The sequence below is a fragment of the Chaetodon trifascialis genome, chromosome 8, assembly GCF_039877785.1.
Source record: "Chaetodon trifascialis isolate fChaTrf1 chromosome 8, fChaTrf1.hap1, whole genome shotgun sequence".
Classification (NCBI taxonomy): domain Eukaryota; kingdom Metazoa; phylum Chordata; class Actinopteri; order Chaetodontiformes; family Chaetodontidae; genus Chaetodon; species Chaetodon trifascialis.
This window is the reverse complement of record NC_092063.1, coordinates 3,165,806-3,191,134: the sequence shown is the minus strand read 5'-3', so window position 1 is coordinate 3,191,134 and position 25,329 is coordinate 3,165,806. Positions and strand designations below refer to the sequence as shown.

Genomic DNA, 25,329 nt, shown 5'->3' with positions numbered 1-25,329 from the left:
CAGGAAACAGACACCGCTCTGTCCCACACCCTTCCCTGTCTTCTGTCTCTGTACCAAACCCTTGTACTTGTCAAAACTTGACAGCCTTATCAGTTTTGAGTGTTATCACCTGCTTAGAGCCTCACAGTGATGACCACATCGTGGGTCTATGGTAGCTTAAAACTAAAACTAAAAAGAAAGAGAAAGAGAGGAAAGAAGCAAAGGAAAGAAATCAATGCTGGACTGCTGAGCGGACCATGCAGCCGGGCACCCCAGCTGTGAAAACCTCCAACCACATGAGAAAGAGTAAAAGATTCCTGCGAGTCCCGTTACTCCACTTATTGAATTTTTACAACCTGGTGGACTGCCAGGCACTTGGCTCCACCAACACATTTCATGCCATTGCCACTCCTTGGTCCAGAAAAACAGAAGGGAGAGACAGACAGAAAGACAGAAAGCAAGACTGCTGGTTGAATCATCCTTCTCACCCACAGCTCTGCTTTTATTACCTCTGTCTGCTTTCAGAAAAGATGATGGCCTCCGTTCTGTGTGTGTGTGTGTGTGTGTGGCAGATGATTGTGTACCACTGCAGATAGACACGTTTATCACGTAACCACATACGGGACCCACACACAGCCTGGCCTCCCTCTCTCCTGTGTCAATGACTGTAGTCTTGTGGTTACTTTCTGAAGGTGGAGGAGGTGGGCGATGAGAGCTCACACCTTAACGCAGAACAAAGGTGTTACAGTTCACTACTGTAAATCGGAGGGAATATGGCATTGTGATACCGCTGATAACACACTTGATGCCAGCTACGAATTCCATTCAAGTTAACACAAACTACCTGAATTATAGCTTAGTCTGTGTCTGAGAAAACAGCCCTGAACCTGAACTCTAAACCCCGAACCCTACAACAACAAGGCCAAATATCAGTCAGTATTAATCACTGCGTACCGCCTGGTGCGAAAAGAGACCGAGAGTCTGGCAGCTCTAGGATTCTGTACCCGGGCACAGCAGGGATTTGAGCTAAATGCTAACATGTCAATGTTTGGCAGGAATACAAGGTTCAGATTAGCGTGTTAGCTAACATTTGCTAATCTGTAGAAAACACAAAGTGCAGCTGAAGGCAATGTCATTAATTTTGTCATAAACCAAAACTATTAAAGGGAAACTGACCTCATGGTTGCCCTAGATGAAAGTCAGAGGATCAACCAATTTAAGGGAGCATGAACGTCTACATCAAATCTCAGGGAAATCTATCCAATCACGGTCACACGCTTTACCCAAAACTATAAATGTCAACCTCATGGTGCAGACAGATGAAGTCAGGGGATCACCAAAGTCCGTATACTTCATCTTCTGGCCAACATCATGGCAACATCATGGCAATCCATCCCATAGATGCTGAGATATTTCAGCGTGGACCGATGGACGCTGCCATCCATGGAGCCATGCTACTGAAGGCTCCAGGGATTGATCGGCCTGGGACGTGGGTCCACGGAGCAGAAAGGATGGAGTTGGAGACTAATGCAGTTCTGTAGAACAGGTGAACTATGAATTACAGACTTTTTGGTTCGGTGCCATGGGTTGGCAAGCCAATCAATGGTCACTCTAAGAACGGATCGGCCTCCTTCACTGGTGAGTTTTATGAATTCATTAATATTCTGTGGACCAGATGGGAAGTTTTGGCAGGCTGAATTTGGCTTGTGGGCCATCAGTTGACGAGCACCAATATAAAGTATCTTGTTCCAATGAATACATCATCTACTGATCATTCTACAGACCATATACAGGCCTGTCACTGCATACAGAGGTCCCGCCACAGATTTATAGTTCAACATTCGAGTTCACCATCAGTAGTGCCAACGCAACACTAGAGACATGTCATACATTATCTTGCTGTGTCATATTTTAATTATATACCCCAAAGTCTTTCATTCACTTTGTGAGAGAAAATAATAGCAGCCGACAGCCTGCAATGAAAACAGCTTTGACAGATCGTAATACACTGTGCACTGTTACTGAAAGTTAGATCACTGAACCGTTCTTGCTTAATGCTGTCATTCAACATTAAATTCAAACAACGGTGGAGAAAAAACAAGCCTCCCAAGTTGAGCAATCACAGTTCTTGTGGTCTCTGTAGATGTGGTATCAACGTACCACCGTACACCATGATGCATAGCTGCATTTTTGAGGAGATGCATGTCAGCTCTGGTGTTTACAGTTGGCCTGGGTAGCCCGATTTGTGCCACTGTACATCAAGTCAAGCCCAGAACATTTTATTTAATAGCCCAAAATCACAAATCTGCCTCAAAAGAATCCACCATCTGCATATCATACAACACCCCCCACCCTTTGACCTTGGTCACAGTTTAATTCCTGTATTATGTAGACTTAAAAAGATACGCTGTATTCTCTGCCCACAGTATACAATGATCTGTCCACACAGTGAGAGTGATGCTGTCACACCGATTTACTCTGGTTATTCTGAAAGAACTGAAACGACATGAAAAAATGTTTAGCCCTGTCAGCCTTACTGAACAACCCCAAGCACAGCATCGACATGGAGACAAGGAATCAGAGTGTGGTCAAACGGATCAAACCTCAAGAGGTGATGCAGGGCTGTTAAACAAGGGGGGTGAAGAAATCAGAGGAAGGAAATCAGGCTATGAAGACAGAACTTTCTGTTTCTCTACAAACACAAAGAGCTGTTTTAGCCTTACCTCTCTTGCTGCATCTCCAGATCAAAAGCTGCTCTGATCTGACACAACCGAGAAACTACAAACCTGATCAGGCTTGCAGGAGGTAATTACACAGAATGAACAGAAAACCGAGTAGTCTAATGCAACCCAATACACGAGTCCTTTAATACTACCTTTATGAAACATGCTTTGGTGTTGGCACCGTCAAATATGTCTAGATCCAACTCTATTGTCACTTTTTAGGCTTGCGCCTGTGGTGCTGATGTATTAATTATGTTGATGTGTCTAATTCTTTGTTCCCCATGCACAAACCTGATTCCACAACAGGTAGGACATGTAAATAAAACTAATCCTTGTTGACATATACCCAACTGAAAACAGCACAAAGACAATATATTCAATGTTTGACCTCATCAGCTTCATTGATTTTTGTGATTATCTGCTTATTCTGAACAAGTTGGGACAGGAGCAACTCAAGACTGGGAAAGATGTGGAACGCTCCAAAAACACCTGTTTGGATCATTCCACAGGTAAACAGGTTCATTGGTAACAGGTGACAGTGTCATGATTGGGTATGAAAGGGGCGTCCTGGAAAGGCTCAATCATTCACAAGCGAGGATGGAGAGAGGTTCACCACTTTGTGAACACATGACTGGATGAAGGAGATTAATGCATGGACTCAGGGACACTTCGCATAAACGCTATTGGTGCACTCTGTTTTTATTTTCGTTTTAACAGCGTCCCAACTTTTTTGGAAACTCAGCCTTTTGTTTTCAATAATTTGCAAATGAGACATCTAAACATAGACTGATGTCACCATTAAAGCTGCATTCATTCATTCATTCATATTAGGTCTCAGCTCTATTCAGCCTTTTAGTCTCTGTCAGTTCTGTATTTTGGTTTCACGGCTGCAGATTTGGCCTATAGATCGGCAGCTGTAATAAAACCACTGAATACTACCTGTCCAGCAGCAAACAGACAAATTTAGCAGCTTGCTTTTGAAGAGTGAAACATCTGGCTGGTTAAGAACGTTTGAATGCGAAAAAGAGAAGAATAAATATTCGACCAATCAGGTGGCCATAAACAGGACTCCACTGGGATGGTAATGTCGTTCCATCCTTTGCTAACATATTTACCACAACATCTTGTCAGATGTGCGTCTGTCAGCTGCAGCACTTCTCTCTCTCGGGGGGCCCAAATTCAACTAAGTCAGCCTTAACATTTTGTGTGTGGGTGTGTGTTTGAGAGACAGAAAATCAAGAGAGAAAACCAAAATAAATTAGCTAGGTGAAAAAGGTTTAATTGGGGGTATAACAACATGGGAATGTTATGACTGTAAATCACTACTCCAATTAAAATGATTACAATGTGGCAACCACTCCGCCACATCCGGCAACCAAAAGCTAATGGAGGTACCTTGCATCAGACAAGTCTGAAGATCCCAATCCTGATTTATGTGCACTTTTATCTGTAGATAAATAAGTCGGTGTGTTACCCTGCTTATGAGCCTAAGCTTCACAGGTAGATTTGCCAAACTGTTGTGTAATCTCCAACTCTGATGTAGCAAAGAGGGAATGAAAGAGACTCTTCACTGTGAGTCTGCTGTTTATCTTGTTACTGAACCTGTTTTCTACAGAACGTGGAGGAAAATCCCTGAGCTGATGTCATGAAGCAATCTGCGAAAACACTCTGAAGGTGACCCAAATCCAGTCCCGGCACGATCATTCAACGACTGAGACAAAATAATTAAAATTCAAGTGACTGTGTCTACAGCTTTCCCTGAATTTTAGCGAGCATTAAGTACAGTTGTCAACAAAGAGGGATTTGCTAAAGAACAGGCAGTTGAAGGATCTTAAACAGCACAAAACAAACATGGGAAACTGGCAACAACCCGGCAGAAGTACAAGCAACAGAAAAACCACACTATAATCTGTCCTATTCAAAAGACGTGATAGAAAAACAGACAAAATATATGTGATTTCTTTGTTTTCGCATACATTGTCTCTGCGTTCACAAGAGAAGGAACGCAAATAACCAGTTGGTGCATATTTCAACCGCTAATGTCCTAGAATGTTATATCATTATGTTCATCATTTCTGAAAATAGTGCTCAAATGATTAACAGACAAATCGTTGTGTGAACTTAGAAAATGTTATAGCCTGTGCATTATATATAGGCTTGATCTTAAAGTGGTACAGTCTCAAAAATGAGTAAGATTTGTTTGCTCGTCTCTCTCACATGAATGAATAGCTTGTAGTTTGTTGTACTGCCGGTAAGAACTGAGTAATCGATTCACTTTGGGCTCTGCTGATGCATCTGTTTACTTCACATCTTGCAGTCTCAACAGTTCGTCTTAGTCAGCAGATTCTAGGGTTGAATCTGAATCAGAATTTTCAAAGTCAACTTTGAGTCACCAGTCCCGGTGGGGTGCCGATGTTTTTCCTTCAATGCACCTCACCTAAAGTTATGAGAAATGCATTAATCACGGCCTCCACCCAGTCACAGCACAGTCCAGCTCACCTGCTAAGCCACCGTCGCACAGTAAACTCCTATGACCCTGTTTTACCTGTAACACAAGTTAAACTTTTCCACTAGCATGGAGTGGGTTGTGTTGTGGTTTGTACAGCTAATTTTGAACCGTTCGGAGCAGTTTGATGACAAATAAGTTGGTCTGGAACCTGAAACGTTCATTCCCATCTGGAACCAAAAACATCAGTAGGTGTGTCATATGTCACAGGTTGGAGAGAAAGGATGGAGAACGCCATTCCTCCTGCCTCTAACAGTCTTCTGTGTCTTCTTACCAGTAAATGTTGGTCCATGCTTGTTTTTGGATAAAAACAAATATCTGCGATGACAAAATGACTCACAGGTAATCAATTTATCCATCTTGTTGCTACGTTTGTTTTCTTCCCTTGTGCATTGTGCAACACTAAATGCTTTGTTTACGATGGTTCTGGATAAAACTGGTGGAAACACGGGCTGTCATGCAAAATAGCACCAAGGTTCAAAGAATCCTGAAGTTAACCAGTTAAAGAACCAGTGAGAATTTAGTGGAAAAGAGCACCACTATGCATCCGGGTTGTACAGTAGTTCAGTTTATAGTGCAGCGCTGTCAGCTGAAAAGTCAGCCATGCAGTAGGAGAGGAGGTTGTAGTACTGTGTGGTTCAAAAGCAGCTTAGCCGACTTCGCTAACATTCACCCCCAGAGCGGAGAGCGTCGTAGCACAAGCAGAAACGAGTCGCTCTGTTCTCCATCACGCTCAGTCAGGACCTAGTTTGTCTGTTTGCTATGATTTGCCAAAATGAGATTCAGTTTGAGGGTTTCGTAACCAATGTTTCAAATCATGAATGCTCTCATGATACACTGATGCTTTAAATAACTAATATTTGATTAAATAACTGTCACTTGCAGTTCTGCTTGGACCTGTATGTAGCCGTGTTCAACCTTCTTACCGTGCCGCTAACCCGGATGTCATAAAGCCGTCCCCAGTCATCTTCATGGCTGTCCACCATCATCATGCTATCGTCTTCCTCCAGGAGCCACTCAGCCTGCAGGTCAACCTTCACCTCCTCCCCCATGGAGTGCATCCCTACAGCTGGGAACAGCCCCTCTGCAGACACGGGAACCTCCACCGAACCAACCTGGACAGGAGATGAATGTGAGGAAGCAACAGGTGAAGGACACTGGACACAAAGCTGTACTATAGTGCATGTTTGTGTGTTTATGTAATGTTGCATTACAGAATGCCTTTCAGATTAAAAGCACCTACCTCTTTGCCATTTTTGGTGAAAAACACGGTTGTGAAACCTCCTTCAATATTTTCGGAGTGTATTCCACAACCAATGCGGTCACCCCGAGCACACTTTGGCCCAAATTGCTGTCCCACAGGGTTTCCATTGTAGAGTCTGGGATGAATGAAGATGTAAAAAAAAAAAAAAAAAAAAGCACTGTAGATAACATGCACCCTCTCAGAAATACAACTGCAACTTGTTTTTTCTCTTGAAAGTTTTCAAAACCAGTGAAATTATATATTATATATTATTATATTTCTCTTCTACTATTATAAATATACAGACCAAATGATTCATCATAAAAAAAAAATCAAACCAATGAACCTCTTCAGAGCCATTCAGCCGAAAGTGATATTTCTGCAAACAGCAAGTCTTACGCAGGTGAAAAATGCAGAGAAAAGTAAAAAAGCTGAGGAGAAGGATGCAGGGAATTACAGCTACAGTTATGTGTGGAGGCAGCATCACCAGGCCACAATCCATTTTCTCTAAGCATGCCCAAAACCAAGGCTGTACTGTACATACTGTACAGCAGAGATGACTGTGGTTTGACTTACTTGCCGTTGTCAGCGTGGTAAGCTACAGAGTATGGCAGCCAGCCAGGCTGGTGGTCCAGCCGGTAGAATTTAGGCACCAAGCCCACAGCGATGGTCCCCCTCACCCCTGTGTCCACTATTGTCACCTACAGACAGTGAGAGAGAGAGAAAGACCATTTTACTTGTGTTTATATGATGATGGTGGCCTTTAACTGAGTGGTTAATTTATTTATTTCTTAAAACAATTGGTCTTCTCATCTTTAGGCCTCTCCCAGTGCCCTCTCATGTGTTTTGGGGGACTGGTTTCGAGAGACCTGAGGCCTCCATCGTTTCCTTGAGTGGCACCATTTTCAGAGGGAACCATGAACACAGCACAACAGAACTGCATCGCAGTCCATCATTATTACGTCCTGTGGGGTCCATCGCTATTTGGTTCCAAAGTTCTGCCTTTTAACTGTCAACGCCCAGCAGGAAACACTTATTACAATCTTCTTGCACTGCTGAAAATCTTATAGACAGGTCGGTTGGATCATAACTCCCAAAAAGCCCTTAAAAATCCTGCACATTGCAATTCAATTGCCGCCTGCAGACAGCTGCTCTGAAACGGGGAGCTTCTGGAGGAATAAAGACCCAGAGTCAAACTGGATCCTGCCCTGATCTGGAGCTGTTCACTGACGGGAGAAGAGCTCTGATTTTATCTCTTAAACTTTAGGGATTAAAAAGTGGATTAATCTTGACTTCAACCTGTCTGCAGCACCGAGTCACAGAGGTGCCCACCTGTAATTAGTCTCGCTTCATTGACTGCTTACTGGAGGGGAAACATACTTCACTTCATGAACGTACAGAGAGGGAAGAGAGAGGGGGAGAGGGAAGAGGAACTGAATGACCAAAAGAATCAGAGTCTGAGTGCAGAGTTTAGTCTGAACAGATGACACACACAGAAACACACACACCCTCAGTGCTTGATGTTGCTTGCTAGCTTACTGCTAACGTACAGTATTCTGTCTGTTTGGGGTGATGTCATAAAATATGACCACAGACATTCAAAGCTATATCTGTCTAGATAGATAGATAGATAGATAGATAGATAGATAGATAGATAGATAGATAGATAGATAGATAGATAGATAGATAGATAGATAGATAGATAGATAGATAGATAGATAGATAGATAGATAGAAAAGACATTATACCTGCATAGATCTAGTTCACAGCTCTGGTAGCAGCAGGGAAAAAACCTCCACAGCCACCTCCCCTCAGACATAACGCCAGCCTGCTAGCTGAGCCCATTCAGAGCAAAATGGCACACACTACCAAGCAGAATTAGGTGAAAGGTAATGCAGCCAAACTAGAGTGAGTAACCCCATCCGATGTGAGGCTGCATTTGTTCCCTTTCTTTGTCAGGGACTTTTCAAAGTCATCTCTCACCCCCTAAATTTTCTACCACTGTACCATTCCTCACATGTCTTTTTCCCCTTCCCCTCTTATCTGCCTCTACCTCCCTCTTCAGCCCAGACCCCCGAATCACTGATCCTGCAGGACAGCCATCAGCACAACTTCTTGGGCTTCTATGACTAAAAAATCCAGGCCTAAGTCCTTTCCAGTCTGGCCCTTTAAGGATATTACTCTATAACCCACCCCTGCTTTGCTGAAGAACTCAAATCTTGGCCTTGACAGGTTATCATTTCCACACTTAAACTGTTTCATTATCATTTGTCTGTATGACAGAACGAAAAGCTTCCAAACACGTGAGACTGACGTGAGATCGGACAAGAGCAGGGATCGGCTGACTGATGAGCCGTTAAGTTATATTGATATGAATTTTTTGAATAAATCTATTAAAACAAGAGGAATGCTGCAGATGTTCAGCTGGCCTTGAAGAAGACAGATGACAAAAAAAATGGAAAAAGTGCAGCAGCAGTGACAGAGGTGAAATGGATTCCTTGTGAAAGCAGAACGAGGAAAAACACGAGGATAGCAGTGACGCATACTTCGACAGAGGCCTGACCTTTGTCAGAATAAACACTCCCAAATTTTCGAGATATCTGGGAAACTGACAGCATGTGCGTCACAGAGTGGAGAATAATGTAGCATAAAACTCAGGGTAATGACCACACTAAAATCCACTTTTAAATGTCAGGGAGATCTATTAGGCTCCAAATGTTATTCTCATTTAAATATAAACATTGTTATCTTTAAACTTTTCTTGCTATGGCGGAGACAGAGATCTGGAGGTCAGATGAGACTTTGACATCACATTTAAAATAAATGTCACATCTGGCCCAAATCTAGGACACCTCACAACCATGATAAATAATGTCCAGGCGCATCGTCGGCCCGCGTAAAATCCTGCTGAAGCAGATCTGAAATGTTTCAACATGTGTCCGAAATGGTGCTTCTAAAAAAGAAAAAAAAAAAGGTAGAAGACGTAAATCATTTACAGGAGGGCTTACTATAGCTACCAGACTCAGACGCTGCACGGTCCTGTCTGGCTCTATTTGCAGCTCAGCAGAATGACGTAGGCTCGCAGGATAATGTATAGCCTGATGTTTCCTCTTGAAGCCTAAAAACCCAGACGAGGAAGTACGCCTGCCTCACCTGCTGTCTCTGAGCTGCACGTCACGAGGCCCACTCTGACGTGCACCATCAACAAACAAGCTGGCTCATAAATAACACACTGCATCCCTCTGCATGTAATTTATGACTGCACACTTGCAACTTTCCTGTGCTAAATCACCCAGATCCCCCCCCCCCCCCCCCCGTGCTCTTCAGTGCGTATGAAAACTATTAGGTTGTGATACACAGGGGCACCTCGGATTTGCTAAATGTCCAATAGTTTCTCCTGCTGTCAGTCCGCCTGCCAGTCTGCTGAAAAACACTGTGTTAGACTAATCTTTGTACTCAAAGATACCACCTAACCCACACCCTATCCCTCATTCCAATGCAGCTTGGACATTTTTGAGGTAGTGGTTTTGCACTGTTCAACTGGGACTGTGGGGGGGCACAGAATTTAATATGAAGTTGAGAAAATTGTCAGCAATGGGATTCCAGAGGATAAAATTGCTGGCTGGATGGTAAAGCAATCTTGGGCACACACAGGGACGATGGTATGTGGTAAGCCTATCATATTGTGAATAATCTTCCATCCCCCAACATTTCAAAATGAAGGATTGTCCAAAGGACCAACGGTCTACTTGGTTTCTAATAATTACCACATATCTAAAAAAGTAGATGAACAGAATGCGGGGGGCAGCAACACAGCCGCTGGTGGTGATCATGAGAGCTAATTATGCACATTGAAATTTTAAAAAAAACCTTGGAGAGCAAACAGAACTCAGTTACAATAACAATGTGAGGCGCTGACTTACAGCATCACTATCAATGAGCCTTACCTCAAAGTAGCAATTTCCCTTTGATAAAGGATGGCCAGCCACATAGCAACCCACCTCTTCAGAGTTCCCTTGGTAACTAAAGAGGAGAAATTACAGGTTAACAATAGGTGATTTCCATTAGGTCAGACTGCTGTATGCACAATCAGAAACGCATCTGCAAGAAAAACCTGATCTTTTGATGGAGAGACACTAACAGAATAATCACACGCACCAACATGTGCAACAGAGATGAGATGCAAACATGTGCCCTCTTATTACAATTAAATCAGAGACAGATAGCTGATGCAGAGCTGCTGTTTCATCCAGATGATTAGAGGACGATATATCACACGACATGCATATGATTATTGGCATTACTGTTTTATAAGAAATGATGATCATCAGCTTTATGTAAGAAGAGAAGTTTTGTTAAGGAAGGGGAAACTGGAGATGTGCAAGGACAAACACAGATTTCCCTGAGAACCACTGGAGCTTAAGAAGCTCTGTATCAGCACCGTAGTGTGTTTTACACAGTATTAAGCAGCTGAATCAAAGTGAGGAATTACATTCACAAGTTATGACTATGGAACTAATCTACACAGTAGCGTTGGGCCTCTGAGGTTTATGGTCAAACAAAAACTTTATTCAAACTTAAGCAATTACAACAACTCAGCAGGGACAGCATAGATGTTTGGAAAAAGCTGCGTCTGTGCACCTTATGTTATGCTGACCTAGAAACAAGCCTCTACTGACAATGACGGTTTTTTTTAGATCAGTGCTTTTGAGGATAGAGGTAGAACCGTTTGGGTTTATTAATCAAGGCAAAACAAATGTACACACAAACTATTTGTGTACGTCAAGTTGTCTACTTTCCATCTTCTACCTCTGCAGTGATTCCATCATCATATTTTTATGCACATTTTGAAGTATCACATAGGTGGTTTTCACTTTTTTTAAGAAAGCTAATGCACTTAATGGAAGATGCAAACACCACTTCAGAGTCAACGCTTAACTTAAATGATTGATCAGCCGTTTACACACAGAGAGATGAAGAGAAAGGAGCTGCTTCCACTGTCGACAGCTTCCCGGATATTCCCATAATGCACAAAAACATAGTGGTAGCAGCAACAGGTCTCTTCCTGTTCTTTGAGGTTTTTTGGGGCTTGGCAAACAGCTGCTTGTGTTTCTGGTTTGTGACCTCTATTTCCTCAACAATACTGATTCCAAAGAGGTTGGGACGGGTGTGAAACATAAACGGAGAAACGAACAGTGTACAATGACAGCAGGTTTATGAGGCGTTCCCGAGCCCATGCAGTAATATCCATCCTTGCTGGTGAGCCTTTTAAGGATGGCCCTTTGATACCCAATCATGATATTATCAACTGTTACCAATTAGCCTGTTTCACAATAGGCATGTATTTACAAAAAAATCAATGATGGTGATGAAGTAAAACATGAAATGTATTGTCATTGTTTGTGATTAGCAAATAACTAATGTTTCACACAGTGTCCCAACTTCTTGGAATCAGAGTTGAATTGTTTATTATAACCATGCGTAACATAGTCTATACTGCCAAGTTCTGACAAAATGATGCATTGCATGGCCTTGTTTACTCACTCAGAAGCAGCTGATGGAAACAAATCTAATTTTCCATTTTTCTGTTTTTGCAACATTTCAAAAGTTTGCATCAAATTCACTTGACAATTACAGGGAAACACAGCCAACGGTATTTTACCCCATATTTACCACAAACACAAACATTAAAAGCTTGGCAGAAACAGAGGTGACAGAATATAGTAAAAGGGTATAAACAAGTCTGTTCTTCTCATAAGCCAAAGACCTCCTTGCTATCATAGGAATGCACTGATCTGATGCATCGAATCGTATCAGTGCAGATACTGTTCAAATACAGATTTTTAATATGGGAAATAGAGGGTGCCTGTGCATCCTTACTCCTGTGTGCATATGGTGGATTAGCATATTGATAATGATAACATGTTAAACCTTCAGGATCTTTCAAAGCATATCTAATTGTACATAATTTTAAAATGTTTAAGAAACCGACAATGGCACACAGAAGTTTTGCAAGTCATGATAAAGAGGCCCCCAATGAGAGGGCAGAGAAACCAACAATATAACACAGAGGCACACTTCTAAGATCAACTGCTCTGTTTCACCCAATCCAACAAAGTCACACAATCACTCCACTTAACTCCCAACTCAGGCAAGATGAACATCTGAGGCTGACCTGAGTGTGTCTCCATCCTTCTGCAACCTCATATATCGTTCCTGTGCTGGGCGCCCATCCCCAATATCTCTGATTCGACGCCTCAGATTCAGGAGGCATCTGTGGTGCAGTACATTGATGTCATCCATCTGTATGAAGAAAATGAGACAGTGGGGAAAAAAAATTGGCACTTCAGTTCAGCAGGCTGTACAATGTTTGCTGACCTGGCTGTTTGGTGCCTGAAAGGGAGAGAAAAAAAAAAGCGAGGAGGAAGCTGAATCACAGGGTAATTACCACGTACCAACTACCCAGCTCCTCTCATGCATGTTCTCCAGATTCTTTTATACCATGGCTGCTTTTAAGTTTCTGTGGCAACAATGAGGGCACTGAGGCGGGTTCAAAATATCAACAGCCAGAACCACAGTATTTTCACTGCGGTCACATTAATACAGATTAAGAAATTCTGTTTTTTCCTCTGCAGATGAGATTACAGAAGATTTACTGTCACTGTCATGGACATTTGGACACCTACTGCACTTGTACTTATGTCCCCTGGTCACTTCATAGTTTGAAGGCGCTGATTCCAAGATGCTGAATTGAGCTTTTAGTTACTGCAGTAACAGAACAAACTTGAAAGTCATCTGATGAGACAGTAGTTGGAGGTACGACACTCAGCTCCTGAACTGGTCGGTCTGAAACAGATATAATGTGAGGATCCCTTTAAATATAACAGGTCATTTATGCCTATATGTTCTTGGGAACATTATTGCTTACTATCATATGTTTTTACAGAATTTTCTGAATGGCTCTTTAGGTAAAGCAAATCAGCTCTGCATGTTTATAACCCCCATATGACCTTATTCTGTGCTGTATTTACTTGCAATGACGAGGAAATTATTTAGTTTCTCTCATCTGCCTAAGAAACCTGTATTTACAAGAGGAAACATGTGGCCAGCCAAAGAACACACTCTAGCTAACACACACACACACACACACACACACACACACACACACACACACACACACACACACACACACACTCACACACAGTTCAAGATGCCATAATCAATTCGTATTCTGTGCATTGATTGGTCTGTCCGCATTCAGTTGCTGTCGTTCAGTGACGTTGGATGATATCGTGTGGACATAGCAAACACGTCAAACTTACACACCGTGTCCATGTTCTTCTCTTAAAACCCCATTCAGGTAGTTTTTCTAATGGTTGCAAGGAATAAATCAGTCATTTAAGCAGAAAATGCGAAAACGCCGCAACGAGGCGAAGTGGGCGTGCCAATGTTTACATCTAACGCTGTCATGGTTTGTAAGCTAGCAACTCACCGTGCTAACGGTAAAGCTACTTCAAGTTAAGCTAGCGCGAATGTTCAGAGCGTTCACTGCTGCCAAGATCACTGAAAACTAGATGTAGCTTAGAAGTAGTTAAATAACGTTTCTAAATATTAAATATCCAATCGTCAGTTGGTGACGAGCAGTCTATTTAGTTGCAAAGCTGGGTTAGCATCGTTAGCTAGATGCTAATGTGATAGCTTCTTTGCTTGAGGATGCGGTTCGGTGCTTAGCAGGTGGATTTCTGACAGAGGAGGACACAACAATGGCTTATTATAGGCGTCATCGTCGATTAGTCAATCGCTTACCTGTTATCTACGCGGCTAATAAGACAGAAACCCACTTTTGTCCATCAGCTATCCATAGCACCACAGAAAACTTTGGAAACTAGAGTTCGGCGCTTCCAAGTGACGTCACACGCTCGTTGCTGAAATAGCCAATCGCATCGAGCTTTGAGAAATGGTGAGAAGCATTCAGCCAATCCAATCACTCAAAGTGTGTGTGGGTTTGCGTGTGCCTTATTTTGACTTACCAACATGTAAAAGGATGAAAATATTAGCTGGCTCTAACAATGATTAATCCTTTAGAAGAAAACCCACAGCCCAATTTATGGATCAGCTTGTTTCTGGTAGGTCAGGTGAGTATCATAGCGCAACATTTTCCCCATTCTGTTCATAGTGTTTTTCATGATCCTAAACTGAAATATTACCATCACAAACTTGAAGGAGGTAGGGGTTCAGCTTAACACAAAGTCAGGGGGGGATGCTACTCAACAGGGCAGAGCAGTGTCCCACCACAGGGCTTATGTAGATTGTGGTTGCTGTGTTGAAAGCAGAAGTGGCAGCAGAGAGACTCTCTGAGCCAGCTGGGGTCGACCTGAGCTGAGAGAGAGAGGATGAAGAAACAGTGTGGCTGGAGGAGGAAAAATGAATAACCCAGGGCACTGTGGAAAAGAGAGCCCCCGTTGGTCTGGCGTGTGTCTTGGAACATTTTCCTGATATGTGGAAACAGACCAGTGCTGTAGCTCTGGAGCTGATGGGAACATAAGACGGCAGGTGATTTCTGCCCTCCATGCCAGGGTTAATCAGAACAACAGGCTGCTGATGGCAAAGCAGATTTTGGCCTCGTGTAGCACTGAATTCCAGCAAGTATAGGTCAGTGGGGATGTTGGTGTGCTCTGTCATGTCTGTGCTACCGCGGGAGCAAATGACCCTGTGTGAAGCAAAAATGCACACAGCACTTTTTGTGTCCTGTGTTCTGCTAATTTTAAAGGTAATGTGACTCCATTACAAGTCAGCAGTGTTAACGTAAACACCCAAATTCAGTTTATGCTCTGTGAAAAATGTTGGTATTGTACTCTTGTTGCATCTGTCCTCAGAGGCAATGTCAGATAACACAGGAGACAGTGGGACTCTAGATAAGAGAGGAATTCCTCAACACTCTACCTACCGCCAACTTCTAGGAATGATCTTCATATGCAGGTCTTTGCTTTCGATGTTATGGATTTTGACTGCAGTTAAAAGTTCATTTTTGAATCTGTCTTGCAAGAGTGAAAGAAATATGCCTTGTATAACATAGTATAACAACATAATTTCAAATAACCTGTACTTATTCATCAGAATACCTTAAAGAACTGTGCAGATGTGACAGTTTTATCATGGCAGGATCTCGTGTTGTGTGTTGAGTAGAAGGGTGAAGGACTCAGCGGTGATCTTTTGAAGATGGAAAATCCTAACTGGCTGAGTGGAGCGATGGATTGCATTATTAGCTGTTTGGCTCGGGCCGGTCAATGTGCATTCCTGCAAAAATGAGTCCTCCCCCTCCTCCTAATTATCCAGATGATTACTCTTCCATTTCAAACAGCTGGCCCACACACTTCAACATGTGATGTGGTCCCTGTACTCAGTTAATATCTGCTGAAATGTAATCTAGAACTCGTATTAAAGACTGGATTAGCCCTCTTGTAGAGGCAATGCAATACATACCTGACTCAGCAGTGGTTTGATTATGCTGAGGCACAGTTTCAGCTGGTGTGTGCTACATAAAAGTAATCTCACATCAGTATGTTGCACTCCTGTTTGTTCATAAACAACATGTCTGAAGCACATTCAGGAGATCAGTTTCTTCACTGTTTGATTTATTTTGCATACGACTCATTAACTCAACGTTCTCTAAACTTTGACGTGCTGCGTGCATCTGTAATTTGACAAAAAGACGGAGTAGCATTACATGTTTGTACAGGAAGTATTCTGTCATAACCTCGTACAGAATGCGAGGAGGAGAAATCACGCAGCTGTGCATTTACTGTAGTAAATGGCATTGCAGTGGCGAGGCTGATGGAGGCACATATACATGTGTATTTGTTACCATGGCAAATATTATTCCAGAAAGGTCCCTGACATTGGAAAGAAAGTGCAAAAAGCTCAACATGACAACTCCTGCATTTGTAACGTAAGAAGAAGGGCTAGATGTACGTATATAACAGGAAAGGGTGGGGAGATTTTGATAATTTCTGAAAGGAACATAATCCACCCCCCACTTGCTCTCTCCCTCCCTGCCACCTCCCCCTCTCTCTCTCTCTCTGTCTCTCTCCCTCTCTCTCTCTCTCTCTCTCTCTCTCTCTCTGAGTCCCAGCCCCTGAAGGTGTCATAACTGTGCTCTCTCTCTCTCTCTTTCTCTCTCTCTCTCTCTCTCTCACTCTCTCTCTCTCTCACTCACTCACTCTCTATCACCGCCTTTCAGATCTTTAAAAGCTGGTGCTTTGCTGTGTCTCTCTCGATCTCCATTTGTCTCCTCTGGCACTGCAGGGGACTCAACCGGCAAAGCACCAAGGAAAGCTACTGTATAGAAACGGGAAGAAGACTGAGGAAAGGGGAGAGAAAGGGAGAGAGAGGGAGAAATATACATCCAGAAATAGCATCAGCCACATTTAACTGACAGAGAGTGACAGAGTGGAGAACCTGAGACCTGGACAGAAAATGCCTATCCTTTCTAACTTAACAACCGTTGTTTTGTTGCTGATTGCTCACTGCGGATCATGGACCGGGGCAAATCGCTTGGGCCCCTTCAAGGTCTGTCCCTCCTGCAGGGATCCACTGGGGGCAGGTCGGCCCCCCAGGGACCATAATGTTGCTGGCAGCACGTCAGTGTTGGCCCAGGGAGAGCCCTGTGGCGTGTACACCCTGAGCTGTGCCAAGGGGCTCCGCTGTGTTCCCCCACCAAGGGAGCACAGCCCCCTCCAGGCTCTGTTGCAGGGAAGGGGCATTTGCGCCAAGCACAGCAGGACTAGTCCCACTGAGAGGCCCCACCCCACAGGTAAGATACTGTATATACACACACACACACACACGTGCATGAAATCTCGTATGCACACGTACATGCATGCACCTACAGATGCAAACAGATGCATGCATGGACACTGCAGGTAGGCTAGACGTGTGCACCACACATAACTGTATTTACAGTGTGTTTCCTGTGCTGCTGTGGATTGCTTGTGATGCTGTGTCACTCGCCAACAAAAAGAAAGGCCAATTAGTGTGTGACATTTAAGCCTGGATGCATTTTGTGCACCACAGATGAATTTGCAAACCTCTAGCATTAACACTGCTCAGCAGTGCCTCTGGAGTCACTGTGATAAAAATGCCATTTGTCATTACTGTCCTGTTGTAAAACGACTGTGATTTGTTCATCAGGAATTGTGGCAAATCACTAAAAACAGGGACCTTGTATTTAGTCTTGGGGTGTTGCAACAGTGTATAAGTGAAGATGCGTTTTCCTGCATTTGTATGATTTGCACAGTGTAATATATTTAATCCATTTCAGTGACAGGGTGCATGACAATGATCTGTCCTACAAGTCAGGTTCTCTGAAGAGAATTTCGAATGAATGTGAAACTGTCACAGTGTCACCTACATCCTGATCAAGCAGCTTTTTATTGCAGTGATCTCCATCTACTGTTCAAACTGAGATACTGCGATTTAACTGTGTGGAAAGGAAATATACTGGTGGAAATTAGGTCTCGTTGAAACACCACCCCAGATAGATTTCATCTGAGTGACTGCTAATGTCCTTTGCAAAAAGGTGCAAAGATAGATACCAAAGTGTGAATATTATATTTGCAGCATATATTGTAAAACGTGACATTGGATGTGGTTTGATGTTAATGGCAATGATGGTTTAATGTCACATTCTCATGCCGGTGTGTCATTTCCTCTCAGGTCCCCATCCCTCACACAGTGGTGACATTGAAAGAGTAAGTTCATGCTCTTATTCTACAGTCTCTGTTGTGTGAAGCTAATGGATCATCACCTAAATGATCAGAATACTGAGATGCATAAAGCGTTTTATGTACTGTAACAAGACTGTATAAATACACATCGTATGTGATGGAGAGCGTTGTATATGGAGCTGCACTGTATTATAGAGTTATTACCATAGATCCTCTGCTGTTTGGGGTGTTGCAGCGGCATGTACACACACTCTGCCCTGAAGCCATGCATTATGGTGCATGATGTGTGTGCTGCTATGCGGCAGAACTAATTGAGCATGATGTGAATCAGGAAAGTTTCAACTCGGCCGCTGCCGCCACAGATTTTTCACTTTTGCGAGCCGGGTGATCTGCATCATTTCAGCTGATATGTGCGCTATCATGGCAACAGCACAATTGATCGAGATGTTTCATTCCACAAAGTGACACCAAAAACGCACAGTCACTTCAAACCATTCAGTGACCTGAAAAGCCAAAGCATTGTGTAACAATATGGTTATATAATGTTATACAATGTGTGACATCTAATATATATGAATATACATATTCTCTGCTTCTGGCTCTAATGCTGCATCACTGTAGCTAATCCTTTGTGATTCACATCCACATGTGTTGTGATCAAAGAAGATTTCTGCCAACACAGTCACCTGAGGGGAGATAGCAGCTTGCCACTGCCACTCTTTATGGGTTCTCTGTATTTGCCTCTGGTGATGTTTGAAGTCACACTCTGCGTTGCTGTTTTCAGGCACCCTGCCGCAAGCTGCTCAATAGTGTCCTGAGGGGTCTGGAGCTGACAATCTTCCAGTCTGACCGTGACATCTATATACCCAACTGTGACACCCGTGGCTTCTACAGGAAAAAGCAGGTAGAGTGTTACGGTCACCTGAAGCATGGTGGAACATATTGCTGGAACTTTGCCGGCTGTTAGCTCTTGTGATGTGATGGGAAATGTGTCTTTGCCGCACCGACACTCTCTGAGTGTGAGAGCTGCACTCCACTGCAGCTTTCTGTTCGGTGCATCCAGAGATTTGTCTGTGACCACAGGGGCTGAGAATAACTGACACTTCTCTCCCTGAGCCGCCCAGCTGTGAGCTCGGAGAATCAGTACTGCGCTATGATGACATATCATTTTCTCTCTCTTCCTCCCTCGCCACCTTTCCCACTCTCCCACTCAATCTCCGCCCTCCTTCCCTTTCAAAATCTCCCTCTCTGTGTTTTAATCTCACACAGTGCCGCTCCTCCAAGGGCATGCAGCGTGGCCACTGCTGGTGCGTGGATGAGCTCGGCACGCCCGTGCCCTCACGTGCCAGCGAAGACGGTACTTTACCATGCGATGGGGAGTGAGGGATGAGTCTGTCCTATTGCTCTGAGCCTGGAGGAAGAGGAGGAGAAGGAGGAGGAGGAGGTGGTGGTGGAGGAGCAGGAACACAGGGAGAGGGGGTGGCTTTAGCATGTGCTAGACACTGCCTGGACAGGAGGTAGCAGGGATAAACCACTTCCTACGGAAAACACACACCAGTTAACGCTCATGTCCTCTCTAGAAGCAAGACACACACACTCTCACAGTCCAGCAGCAGCAACAATAACATCTGCCTGAATGTTCAACAGTTGCAGCAACGTCCTCTGCGTCGTCTGGTGACATGCTGCATGCTCACATTAATGCTCCGTGAACTGCCTCAGCGATCCAAGCGGTATTACTCCGAATGATCTCTATATTCCCTGGCTCTTGTCCTGGCTTTCTGGTAGATTTTGATTTTCCTCTTTACTTTAGGATAGCTGACACTGCCTGTGTTTGTTCTGATCTCAGTGGGCTGAAATACTGTTACGCAGGTGATGCGACACAAACGTTTGAAAAATGTGTCTCCCTCACCGTCCTCTCTCCCTCTCTCCAAAGATACACTGATATCAACATACCTAATTGACAGAATATTTCTTTTCTATTAATTTATTTTTGAGTCTGTATTTCCATCAAGTACTGCTTGAATCTTACAGTATCTTATATATGTCGAGTCAGAAAAAAATAGTCATACGAATATGATCCTGGATGCTTCTGTTCATTTTATTTGTCAAAATGGCGTTCTGACTGCTTATTAGTTGATTGTTTGTACATATGTTGGATTTTTGTGGTCGACTGTGTGTTCTGAAGTGGCAGACAAAAAGCTTACGGCTGTTACCCTTTTCAAAAAGTTGTAAGGCATATTTTTATACACGTCAATATAATATTTTATATATGAATTGTTGGTTTATTTAATGAACTACAGTACAATGCCATGTATTTTTATATTGTCAGCAGTTTCTTATTTAAAGACAGAGATTATTTTATTTCATGTTAGGGGAAGTGTTGTGCTTTAAAGGCACCTTTATGGCAAAACTCATCACATTCATCAGAGCTCTATTCAACTGCTGCACATTTTATGGTTATATCTCATGTTTTTAATTTCCTTTTTTATTTATGCTTTGTTTATTTGAGAATTGAGAATGTCCATGTTACTATTATGTTTTATTTTGGCACATCATACAACAAATTCTGATTTCAACAGAGGAAAAAAATGATCAAATTTGTTATTGTTATAGTATGTCTTTCCCAAGTCCTTGCAAAAGTCATGAAATTGTGTGCTATTAAAGTGTGATTAGAATTTATCTATTTCTGAACAATCTTGTTGTGCCAATGTGTGTGCCGTGATGATAGGTCCATGCACAAAGGACCTGTAAGATTTGCAAATATGAAAATAAAACATAATGATAATAAAAATGGAGAAGAATTAAACATATATTAATATAACAACGGCTGTTCAGTGTGTTCTTTTTGCAAAATGCAGGAGATGAAGATGAGAAGAGCGATTATGACGATGATAAGGAATTTTTTAAATTAGCTTTGTTTAACAGGAAAACCTCATTAAAATTAAAAAGCACACATGAATACAGTCCCATTATCCCAAAAATGCCATAAATCCAGTGGTTGAAAGTAACTAAGTTCATTCGCTTAAGCACTTTGCTTACTTTGCTTGAATATTTTGGTTTTGTGTGACTACACTTCCACTGTTCTGCATCTCAGAAGGAATTATGAGTACATTTATTTGACAGCAACAGTTACAGATGCCATTATAAGACATGACATATAGTTTATAAAGTAGTTACAACTAACTGACTTAAAGTACATTCGGCAATAATATTTGTACTTTTACTAAAGTAAGATTTGAATGCATTTGTAAAGGAATATTTCACATTGTTGTATTGCTACTTTTACTTATGTAAGGTAAACCCTAAATACATATTTCACCAATGCACAAATCAGAATTACACAGAAATGTGTTGAGAAAATCATGAAAAGATTTCATTCTAAATTGCATATAAAAATAATGCAGAAGTTGACCATAAAAACCCGAGTCTGCAGCCATGTCAGAGGCTCTGTGAGGTTGTATCATGGATGAGCTAATGCTAGCATGGCAACATGTTCATAATGATAATGCTAACATGACAGTGTTTGGCAGGTATAATGTTCCTGTTCATGATCTTAGTTTAGTGTGTTAGCATGCTAACTTTGGCTAGTTGGCACTAAAACACAAAGTACAATTGAGGTTGATGGGGTTGTTGTTAGTTTTGCAGGTATTTGATTGTACGCCAAAATACTGCATAGCTTTAGCACTGACCCAATGATGCTGCTAAAAGAAGAGGATGAAGGATCACCACAGTGACATGAATATCTGCGCTAAATTTCAGACTCAAAACCACAAATGTAAACCTCACAATGGCGCCATAGGAAATGTCAAGGGATCACCAATCATCAGGATTCATTGTACTGGAACCATGAACACTTGTTTGAAATTTGGTGCCAATAAGTTGAAGAAATGTCAAGATGTTTTACTGGATAAGTAAAAACGTTGACTCTGGTGACATCAGCTCAAAAAGGGATCGCCTCTTGGCATCATGAACGTTTGTCCCAAATTTCATGATGCATATCCATCAAAAAGACATTTCACCAAAAAACCAAAGTGTTAACCTCATGGTGGCGCTGGAGGAACAATCAGGGGATTTATCAAAGTGATCCATCTCTTTCTTGCTGAGATATTTCAGTCTGAACTAATGTGGTGGACTGACCAACGTAGAAGATCAGTGTAGAACGATAACTTAACCAGACAAACACATGAAGATTATTAAGTACCCGAAGGAGAGAATGTTCTGCTTCTGCAGCAATTGTTTGAATTCCTCATATTTCGCAATTTTACATGTAATACATCTAAAATCTGCCCCGAGTGGATCCCTGCAGGAGGTAGGGAGCGTGAGGAGGCCTGAGCAGCTCGTTTGGACTTTGATCCACAATCAGCAACAAAAGGCAAAGTGGCAAAGGATCTGAATTCCCTCGCCCCGAAAATAAAACCCAATTCCATCTTTAGCTTCCTCACAAGCTGCTGAAGATGAAGCTCAACAGAAAGAGAGGCATGTAGAGCAAATCATGAATATTTATGAGATGAAGTCTGCTCAGTCGTTTTGCCAGGATGGTGACAATAGTGAGGAAGATGATGAGGTGTGATAATAAATCAGGTATGGGAGGATTTTGGAGGATGAGCATTGATGATTTTTCTTCATTTCACAGAGGTGTGTGTTAAAGCCATTAACAAATACAGACACTTCTGCACAGTCACTCCTGCAGCCTTGGCTGCTGTGCTGAGGGTTTCTCTGAATCATCACCCGCACATGAACAGGTTACTCTGTATCACTGATTCAAAAAGCCTCCGTTTGAGGTTTTATGCTCTTATCCATTTGTCTGTGAGAATCCCCTCTGCAGTCACAGTAACCCATCACCAGCAGTGAAACAGAAATGACACATTACAGCACATTAGAGTCATGCTGCTTTTCTGCCATTACTACGCACATAAAGGATCATTTTCTCCTGCTTCGCAACACTGGGACAGAATACATGCCTGTTTCCAAGGTAACCGCATAGAATATCCCATTTGTTCATGCATAATATGAAATGAAGGCCTCGCAGAAAATGAAGGAAGAAGCATGATCCTTTGTAGAATCACACCACCACACGTCCTACTTCTCTATGTAGGGTGGTTGCATTTGCTATTCTTGGAGATTCTTCTCTGTGCATTGAGCATGAGATGAAGCCAGTGATATTGTCTGTCAAGCACAATGTATGTAGCGTTACTAGATAAAAAACAGCACAGTTATTTTGTGGGTAAAAGCAGCAAATTCCTGTTTCAAAATTAAACATTTTTAAGAGTCTTGGATGCAGATAGATTGGAGTTGCTCAATTCTCTGTGGCAAAGTTTACAGTATTTCCAGATGTTAAAGCCGATAACTGGCAGAAACTGTCAGTTATTTCCAAATATTTCAACCATACATTTTTTTACTTTGTTCTAAAACACCAAGTAAAGTCCCCCAGAGAGTCCGAACTAAGGATCGTGTACTCATTTTGTCTTCACATGAGATTTTCACATTATTTTTTTTAATTCTTTACACATCCATGAACATCAATATGATGCAAATGTTTCGGATTTAACCAAAAGACAAATGTAGTCTGCAGCCAACAGCCACGTTGATGTTTAACATTAAAAAAGCAATGGAGTGGGCTTTCATGTCAAACGAGCCGAACATATGTCTGTACATATGAGAAACAGTGCTGCGTTCACAGCACATTGGAAAAACTGAACCTGCAAAACAACAGAACGACAACCTGCCTTCAGTTTGAATAAACGGTGCATTCCACCTTTTAGCGTGTTTTTGCTGACCTCTGGTGGTTTAATGTCTCACCTTGCTGCAGTGATGTAAAGGTGTACTCCAGGACTCTGTGACGTCACTGCTGGATGTGTTTACAGGTGCAACAGACCAAACCTGTGGCCAAAAACAGACTTGAAACTTTTAACCAGGCAGGTACGGTGAAACGCTGTTTTTCAGCCCAGCGTCAAATGAATCTCACCATCTCAAAATGGTACATAACATGAATTAATTATTTGTCAAACTAAGCAGCATGTTTTTTATCGCGACATTTCGTACAGTGAGTGAATTAATTCATGGTATTAATGTGAAATGTAAAGCAGAGGAAAGTAAGTAGAGCTGCTAACAGTATGCTAATAGGCTGCTGAATATCTCTGAAGCAGCAATGAGCAATATTTCTTAAATTAATGAGAAAATCAAAAGACTCCTGGTAATGTGAAAGGGCGCTCCATTCACTTTACACATAAAGAACATCAGGTTAGTCGTACTTGGCCTGTAAAAACAGAGTATAGTGTCTCCTTTGGCTCTGAGGAGAGAATAACCCTGATGGTGACACAGCAGTGTCATCAGGGTTATCTCACTTTATGCCTGGAGATGATAAAAATTATTGCTCAAAGTCTGATATAAACTGAAGGTTTGGAGTTTGAAAGATCTTCAGATCAGGTGTTTACAGGTCAGGACGGGTCTCATGGAAGACAACATTCAGCTGCACAACGTTAAACGTGTTTTTGGAGCTTCTCCCATACAAGGAAGCAAAAGTCTGGATGTTAAAAACTCAAAGTCCAGAAGCTTTATGAAAGTGCAATACCTCACTGCTGCAGCAGCACGAATGACAAAACTTAACTGTGCTTCATATGAAACTGTGGGCAGCCTTGTGTCTAAGATGTCTTCATATGTACCTCAAAGCATGATGTTGTGACTCTGCTTTGGGATCTTACTGCCCCCTAGAGGTTAAAAATGTGTTGGGCATACATGATGAAAGCACTTGTTTCATACATCTGCATACATCTGGGATGTTCTAACTAAAGTAGGGCACGAAAACACAATTGAAATCATCTTGGCTGGATAAATTGTAGGCTTAAGATAACTTGGGATTTCCCAAACTTTAATCGTCTTTATCTGCCGTTATTACTCAACTCCATCCATTGCCAGTGCCACACCTTTTATAATGGATGTCTAAGCTGCACTAATGACTCTACAAATGGATAATAAATAATTTACTACTACCGCTGACAGAACATCTTTTGAGTTGCCAGGTTGTGAAAACTCCCTGTCACCGCAGCTAAAATTAGAAACACGGTACAGTAAAACAATGAGTAACTGAACACAAACTACCTTGTTAATGTCATCATAACCACATATCTATGACAGTTAACTGAACGGTCCAAT

General features: G+C 42.3%; 2 protein-coding genes across 2 annotated transcripts in view; one reads left to right on the top strand and one right to left on the bottom strand.

Annotated features, from left to right (window-relative positions):
* Window positions 1–14,366, bottom strand: part of LOC139335670 (SPRY domain-containing protein 3-like) — a 53,527-nt gene extending 39,161 nt beyond the window's left edge. The window contains exons 1-6 of the mRNA XM_070969390.1: window positions 14,258–14,366; window positions 12,627–12,754; window positions 10,399–10,474; window positions 7,028–7,152; window positions 6,452–6,587; window positions 6,135–6,323 (exon numbers count right to left, since the gene is read on the bottom strand). Of these exons, the coding sequence (XP_070825491.1) occupies window positions 6,135–6,323; window positions 6,452–6,587; window positions 7,028–7,152; window positions 10,399–10,474; window positions 12,627–12,754 (654 nt within the window). The 5' untranslated portion in view covers window positions 14,258–14,366. The remainder of the gene's footprint in view (window positions 1–6,134; window positions 6,324–6,451; window positions 6,588–7,027; window positions 7,153–10,398; window positions 10,475–12,626; window positions 12,755–14,257) is intronic.
* A 2,360-nt stretch (window positions 14,367–16,726) lies between these two features.
* On the top strand, window positions 16,727–21,001 carry LOC139335057 (insulin-like growth factor-binding protein 6). The gene is made up of 4 exons (XM_070968455.1): window positions 16,727–17,264; window positions 18,167–18,201; window positions 18,962–19,081; window positions 19,447–21,001. The coding sequence occupies exons 1-4, from the start codon at window positions 16,928–16,930 to the stop codon at window positions 19,558–19,560; spliced, it is 606 nt and encodes a 201-aa protein (XP_070824556.1). The 5' UTR covers window positions 16,727–16,927; the 3' UTR covers window positions 19,561–21,001.
* The last annotated feature ends 4,328 nt before the right edge of the window (window positions 21,002–25,329 follow it).